The sequence below is a fragment of the Echiichthys vipera genome (assembly GCF_963691815.1).
Source record: "Echiichthys vipera genome assembly, chromosome: 2".
In the NCBI taxonomy this organism is placed as follows: domain Eukaryota; kingdom Metazoa; phylum Chordata; class Actinopteri; order Perciformes; family Trachinidae; genus Echiichthys; species Echiichthys vipera.
The window spans coordinates 13670267-13678601 of NC_139827.1; the positions used below are offsets into that span (position 1 = coordinate 13670267).

An 8335-nucleotide genomic window follows, 5' to 3' on the forward strand; every position below is an offset into this window, starting at 1 on the left:
TTCATGATTATGAAATATTCAAATAGGCACAATTGCAAAATCTTCCATCAATGCTTAGCAGAGTAATATCTCATCAGCAACACAATAGCTACAGTAAGTCGTTGTGCTCGTCAAACCAAGTGACCACTCGTACCATGATGATAGCAATTTTTATCACTCCCATAACAGGGAGAGGAATAATTTCAAACAACATATTAACTTGTCTACAAAGGCCTCTCATAAAAAGCTTGAACCAACACATGTTAACCTAATTTTCATCACAATAGAGCAACATATTCCATCTCTTTGGACCAAATTAGCTTTTTTTTTTACTTCCATGTTCTTCATATTTTACACAAATGTAATACAAAGGTATATTTCTCTTTATCTGATGTATGTCTGACCTCATCTTAGTAGTATTAACTTCTCTGGACAGCACTATGCAAGGGGGAGTGCTGTGCTGTCTCACCCCATGTATCCACTGCTGGCCCTGCTGGCAGGCCTCAGAGGCTGGGCAGGTCTGAAGGGAGGCCCATAGAAGGCTGGTTTCTCAGGTGTATATGTCCTGCTCATGAACGGTGCCTGAAAAGCCGGGGTCACATGATAATGACCCATAGTGACAGCTGCCGGATCAAGAGACACCCTGCGCTTCCATTCATCTGGAGGCTCTGGCAGAGATCTGCGGTGCCCTGCAGCTTTGACATGAGAGGCAACAGATGATGGGAGGCTCTGAAACACAAAGGCCTCATCCACTGAGCCGGTGAGGCTCCTGGATGCTGCATCCCACGGTGACAGTGGCTTGTAGACTTTTTCTTGAAAGGACGTTTGCCTGTGTGTGGGTACAAATGAAGACTGGATTCCAGGTGTGCTCGCAGGTGACAGAAGTCTAGGAGAAGGCATTGAATCCAGTCGCTTTGGCAGACTCAGGGAGCGGCTTCTACCAAATCCCTGAAAGAAAAGCACATATTAGTCGACTGGTGTGGCAGCAGTGTTGCAGACTTTGCTGCCACCCTCTGGCTTCATGGAAGCCTGTACAACTAATTATGTTGTAGTTTTTTCAGGTTTTATTTGACATTAAATCATTAGTTTAAGTGAACAAAGGGGTGCAAACAAATAAATAATCATCTAGCTAAAATAACCTTACAATTTCATAGAAAAAATGCCCACAAAAAAAGTAGAAGAGTCTCTTCAGTTGCAGAAGAGTCAATGTATCCCATGTGTGACAAACAAGACATTGTTTGATTGGCCATCGCTGTTAGTCTGATTAGCTTATTTATGTCCATAGAATTGGGAACATGGGTTATAAATTGTTCTAACGATGGTCCTTTTGTCACATTTATTCCCGTTACGTCCACTTGAATACATAACACATTTATTTTGTCTCTTAAGAACCTTTTGGACTTTTTTTTGTTGCAGTTTTTTCTATACAATTGGAAAATGGATTTTAGCTACACACACACCTGACACTATCTTTTGAAAACCTTGGATTCAACAATGCAAACCCTTTCACAATTATCTGTCTAAAATAAAAAAGGTAAAAAAAAGGTTTGCGTGATATATATTTTAAGATAAGATTCAAGTTAAAGTCTTAAAGCAACATTTGAGACAAGTACAAAAATTGGAAATAAATGAAGATTTCACTTACCTGCTGTTGGTTCAATACACTTAAAGTAAGTAGAGTGGCAATATTACTACATCAGAGACAATTACAATATTATGAAGCTTTGCTTGGAACTATATCTGTGCTCACTTGTCTTTGTTTCATCTGCTTAAAGGGGAAATCCACTCTAAAATACAATTGAACACCATTGTTTCAATTATCAATATTCACAGATACTTGTTAAACTAAAGCTTTATTTTCTACATTTTGGCCGCGTGAAGGTGAACGGTGACCACCTTCATTATTAGCTGATCTACCTATCAGCCTTTAGCACCGTCACACTCAACTTACGTTCCCAAATCTGGCCCACAATAGGGTGATATTTTTTTTAATTCATAATGAATATAAACTGATTCATTTTTTGTACATGTTATGTAAATACGGTGCCAGAGTGCATAAAAAGCATCAAAATAGAGCTTGTTTATAAAAAAGGAAAGTGCCAGGGGAGGAACCCCTTAACAGAGGTCCAGGCATAAACTTGCTGTATCTCATCAGGAACATAAGGACAGTGTATTATGCTGTAATCTAATGTTACTTTCCTTTTTGACCATGTAATCCAAACATGACAAGCAAAACACTAGCAACTGTTGATGGATAGTTGTCAGCGCTAATATGGGTGTGTTTGATATTTTTCTAGGAAACTGTTTTTTGATTGTTGTATTTGACAGCAACATGGCTGTTTGCTGGCTGTGCAACATGGAGGTGGTTTCTATTTAATATACTCAAAACTTAATCAGAATCATGCCTGTCGTTAAATGCACTGTTAGAAAAACATTTCTATAAATATGTAACATACTTATTATTATTATTTTAGCATCACTAATTGTGATAATAGATACTTACTATAAAAAAAAAATTTAGGTTAGCAAAATGTAAATTCTACTTTAGGGTGGATTTCCACAGAAAAATTTTCGTGGACTAAGATCATAGTTCCAAACATTTCATATTCAGAGTTAAATGTGGACAAGCAAGCTCATCAATCCAGAAACATAAAGTCATACTAGTCAGTGACAGTGATAGCCTTCAGCAATTTACCGTTTATAGTAATATGAGCAATAGGTTTTGGAACAACACCAATAGCGTAGTGAATCTTAGAACAGGCATTGCTGAAGGTGTGGTAAATTCTGTGTGAAAACGTGAGGCAATGAGAGAGATGAAGGAGGAAATATGGTTGACACAGCAGTTCAGGAAAAGAGAACCAAAGTTTGTGACACACATAAGAAGTACACAAGTAGAGGGAAAGAGAAATTTAATAGCATGATTGTGCTGAGAACAAGAAGTGCAATAAACAGTGATATGTTAGAAAGACAGAGACATGAACAAAAACAAGATAATTGTTTCCTTTCTTTCATTTTGAGTTACTACTGGCAATATATCCACATAAAAACATTTAAATTCATCAGGGTTAACAATCACAACTAAAGTTAGTGCTTTTAGCTGTTGTGATGCCATTCAAGTTTGGAATGAGACTGAAGGTATTGTAAATTGTATGCATCCAAAAAAGATGTGCATAGACAGTTTCTCCCCAGACACACTAAATGATTAAAGTGAGTTACTGTTAACTCAGATGGCAGAACTATGAAAATAACTTAATTTTATAAATAAATGTATTAATGTTGGTATGTGTAGTTTTGGGGCCAGTGATGACTACAACTAGATAAAAATGCATGTTAGACATGTAATATTATTTCTCACATAATAAAAACAACTAAAGAAAAGAAAAACAATTCAAACTGGAGACCTCAGTGGAACTAGGCTCTCTACACACATTATTGCACATTTAATAGCACTTCCTGAGAATCACTCAACATTATCTACAGTCACATTTCCTTTTTCAAGCACACATGCACCTGTGATGATATCATGTGCTAAATTATTTATTTATGTATCTCTTTATATAATGTATATTCTATTGATTTATAATTCCAAGATAGCTTTGCTGTACATTCAGACTTTCTTTGCATTGCCAGCTAAATATATCTCTATATCTGCATATTGTAAATTATTTTGAATGAGACCTACATTTGGACAAAAGTCTGTACATTTCCACCTTAAGTAAGATATTTTAGATGTTACCGAGTTGCAGATGTAATTGTGCACCAAAGCGTGACCATATACAGTATTAAGAGCTAATGAAGTGTTGCAACCGGTCTCCACTGTTTGCCTGTCACTGCTGGCTTCTTAGCGGAAAACTTCGGGCGAGGTGCCATTTGGCGTGCGCCTCTAGCAATAAGAGATGCAGGAGAATAAGCTGAAGCTATGCTGTCACCAATAGTTGAATGCTGGGAGGATGCACTTGCAGGTCGGGCGCTTGGTGCTTGCTTTTTGGTTATGTGATGGGCTGCAGGTGTGACAGCGTGCTTTTCATCCAAGTGGTTGTCAGTTGCAAGGGCCTCAGCTGCCAATCTTGTGTTTTGGCGAGCAGAAGAATTTTTGGAACTTACCAATACAGGAGACTTTGCAGGGGCGTCTGCCTTGCTTTGAACAACAAGCTCAGAGGCATTATAAGGAGAATGAGAAGGGGCAGATCTATGTTTAAGGCTTTTGGTAACCTCAAACTTTGATGCTGGAGTTGGTTTAGGGTTGGGGCTTTTGGCCTCGGGGACTGCATCGTACTTGAATAGTGACGAGTCCAACTGATAAGGCTGATGTTTCATAATATCTAAGGGGTTGAGGTGCTTTGGGGCTGCTTTAGGTTTTGCTTTGGTCTTAGGCTCGATTTTGGGGCTTGTGGAAGGGGGTTGCTTGGCCGCTGATGGAGGATAGAAAGGAGCATCAAGGGGATTGTATGATAAAGGAGGTGGGGCACGAACAATTGAAGAATACCTCCAGGAGTTAGGGAGGGAGGGGGCTGGGGAGGTTGATCTTGTTTTGTTAGCTAGCACCGTCTCAGCATCGACAACAAACTTCTCCATACGGGACTGTCTTTTGGCAAACAACTCTGCACCTTTTCCAGTCATAGTTGTACCATCACCAGTCGAATTACTACCTATTTCTGAGACTCGACCCTTTGGAGAAGCCTGAAATGCTTTTGATGCATGGACGTATGACTTCCCTGCTTGGGGTGGGCAAGAGGCAACTGATTTTGGAGCACTGTCTAACTTATTCCTTGAGGGTGAAGGCGGGTGATGTGGGCTGTAAGTAGGACTGCTGGCCTGCATACTCACAGGGGATCGTGATGGCTGTTGACTCCAGCTATTTGTGGTTGGCTGAAGATGAAGCTGAGAAGAGGAGTTGACCGGAGCCCAGGCATCGGCAGGTGTTAGAAGTTTTGCCTGAGTTTGATCTGGTGCCCAGTGGTTGGCCGTCTGTTGAGACTTTGCCCAATCTTGCTGCTGCAAGTAATGCTGACTATGAGACCCCACAGGACTGTGAGAAGGTTGTGAAACCGAACTTCTTGGCGGAATATAGGGCTCACCGGAGGGGCTCCTCCTCATCCAAGGTGGGCAAGATGGGTTGATGGTAGGTTTTGGAGCTACCGGAGGGGGATTCTTGAGTTTTATTGTTCTGGGTTGCATGAAGTTACAAGCTTCAGCACCTAGACTAAAACAGTCTTCCTCTGACTCAATATAAGACCTCCTTTCTCCTTTGTTTTGAAGGTGAAGATTTGAACCTTGCGCCATCTTTGATGCCTGTTTATTAGCAGCTTTCCTTCTAGTCTCTGGTAGGATTCCGGTCTTTATCGCAGGCACAGATATTCGCTCATCTCTTGAGGCTATGATGTCTCCAGTTGGGGACCAAACCTGTGGGTGTGTGTTAATAGGCACAGGTACTCTGAATCTTGGTTCATGCATCTTTGCTGGAACATTGTCACCAGGCATGACAGGAGCAGTTTTGCTGAAGTGAAACCCTAGGAAAGGCCTTGCAGTTCTGTTTGGCACCAAGGGTCTTGGCATGTTGGATAAGTGGTTCATCTGCTGAATACTTTCTTGGTATTCTACATGTGGCTGGAGATTTGCATTCATGTAGTTAGCCTGATCAGTGTGCATATACATTTCCTCAGTGTCATAAATATTCTGTGCTGCTGTGTGTTCGGGTCCTGTTAGTGTCTCAGAAGGTAATCCTTTATTCCCCATTTCTTCACGTTCTGAAACAATTTCGTCCATCCGTTTGCGGCGCTGGGCAAACATCATAACACCCTTTCCTTTTGTTTCTGGTAGTGCTTCCATTTCTCGAACACTTCCCCAATTCAGGCTTAAATTATGCTGCTGGTAAACAGAATACTCCTCTTCTAACTCAGAATCACTTGTTGCCACAAAGTTATAACCAGCTGATCTGACTTCTTCGGTTTCCTCCTCTATTTGGTCTTCCCTGTCAGGCTTGTTCTCACCGGTCCCGTAACTCACAAGTGTATACTTTTTGACCCTCTGGCGGCGTTTTTTAAAGAGCAAGGCTCCCTTATTTTGAGGGTTGGGTGCATCTGTCAGTAGCCGGGCAATTCGCTTACATTTGGACTTGGTCTCCTTGATGTTTCTTTCTGATTGGCTATCGTTATCCCCAAGCCCTGAGACAAAGGGGAAGAAAAAAAAGGCTTTGAGGGAGATGACAACTTTTACACCTTTGTCAGTGCACATTTAAGAAGCTACAGTATTAAACTGATTAATGCTCAGTAAAGTAAAAAAAAAAAAAAAAAAAAAAACAGAGTGCCATTTGCTTAATATTTGGGTGTTTTGTTTGATACAGTATTTATTTCATCTGAGTTTGAGGATTAAACAAGCCATTGTTATTTGAAGCAAGCACACTAGTAACAAGTAAGATAAATATTAAAGGTCCCCCTGCTGAAGCAAGCACACTAATAAAAGCATCATATTTACTTACAGCTAACTTAGGGCAGTCCATGAGGCAAGAAAAGTGAGGAGCTCACTTTCCATTGCCGTCAAGTCTTACGAATGGATAAGGGATCGGGTGACAGGCTGGGGTGACACATGCTAGTGTCTGTCAAATTTGTTTCTGCCAGCCTCATCATATGGTCATATTTTATTCTTATCCTGCTGTGACTATTGAAGCCATGGGAATTCTCCCTGTAAGTCCACCTCAAATAGATCCCACGTCACAGCATAAAAATAACCAGCACCCATAGTGCTTTGCACAAGTTATTTATCGATTAACTAAAGTCTTCATAAAACACCAAAAATAATTGCAGTTAAGAATATAATTTGAGTTAATCATCAAAAGTTGAGTCATGCCTTGGACAAGCAAACACAAAATGATATGTCATAAGTCATACATAAATGAAATGAAGAAAAACATTTAGTACATGCAATACAGTTTGCACTACTAACTTCACGTGTCCACTGGAATCTAACAAGTAAGGGTAGAAAAAAGATACTTACGTGTGGACTTTGCCCTGCGCCTGTCCGGTCTGCACAGATCTGTGTCAGACTCAGAGTTCCACTTCTCTGCCTGCTCAGCAGCCTCGTTTGAAGAAGCAGGAGGTGCTTCACTACTCCCTCCTTCCTCTGAAGATTCAACCCTCCTGTTCCCAATCCCTGGGCCATATCTATTACTGGCTCCCAGGGGCTGCTCGGTGGTCAGGGTCAAGGCCAGGGTCAAATCAGCAGCACAGCCAAGAGAGGAGGAAGATGACCGGGAATGCGGCCGTGATATCTGGCCAGCGTGAGGCCCAAAGTCGGGGCACTCTGTGTGTGGGGACAGGGATGTTGGTGAGGGTTGGATGTGTGGAGACTCTGTAATGGACTCTCTTGATTCACTAAGGTAGATGTCATCCTCTTCTTGATAGGAAACATCCTCTTCACTCCCGCTAAGTTCAGATAGGGACTGTTGCTCGCCTGCAGATTCCCAGTCTTGAGACTGAAGGCATTCTGTGGACTGGAGATCAGACTTCTGGATGTTAGCAGGGAGAGGGTCTAATGGGTACTCTGCATCACTGGCATCATCTTCATTGTTGGAGCCACAACGTTCCGCGGATCCATCTGAACCTGACCAAGGGATCATGTTATCATTGTTGTCTGGGTCTTCAGCTTCTGGTTCCATCTCTGATGTGGTTTCACAATGTCCTGGGTGTCACCAACAATACCTATGTTAAGACAAAAACAATCTGTTTGTGGCCAAGGAGCCCTTTAAAATGTTAAGACATTTTAGCACACTTTCAATATTACATGTTATCTATATAAAATACCCAAGTGTAAACACTAGATTAAATTATTTGCCAAAGTAAACATATTGATGTTTGACTATTACTTATGACCAAGTGTTTACTGTTCAGATCAAGAGATGTCAGCGTTAATAAACTGTGTAATATTTCTAACTAACATGTGTACACTGAATTATTCCTATCCCCAATAGGAAGTGCAGCTTTTCTATGGTAGTCAGATCAGCCATCGCTGTAAATGGAATGGTATGTAATATCAAGGGGGAACCAGCATTCACATGCAGCAGGGTAAGCAAAACAATTGGGTGGCTGTTTTCCGAACTCCTGTTTATACAGTGAGGTTTGTTCCCCTCCGCTATTCCCATCTATCACTGCAACAAATATCACCATCTCCATTTAAGAACTGAATCTGAGAGACTATTTGTTTATACATAGTACAGATACTAGGTCTCCCTACTGCTTCAGCTGAAGCCAGTGTTTAGTTTAAATTCAACAGTTGATCTATCAAATAGGCTACCAAACTATCCCCTCAAATTATTCTCCTAATCATAATTGGGTCTAAATAAATGACAGAACATTACTGT

General features: G+C 40.9%; 1 protein-coding gene across 1 annotated transcript; it reads right to left on the reverse strand.

The window, feature by feature from the left end:
• Nucleotides 1-444: 444 nt before the first annotated feature.
• On the reverse strand, nucleotides 445-7633 carry synpo2b (synaptopodin 2b; the record flags this gene model as incomplete). The annotated part of the gene is made up of 3 exons (XM_083936892.1): nucleotides 445-927; nucleotides 4084-6143; nucleotides 6973-7633. The coding sequence occupies 3 exons, from the start codon at nucleotides 7631-7633 to the stop codon at nucleotides 445-447; spliced, it is 3204 nt and encodes a 1067-aa protein (XP_083793018.1).
• Between the last annotated feature and the right edge of the window lie 702 nt (nucleotides 7634-8335).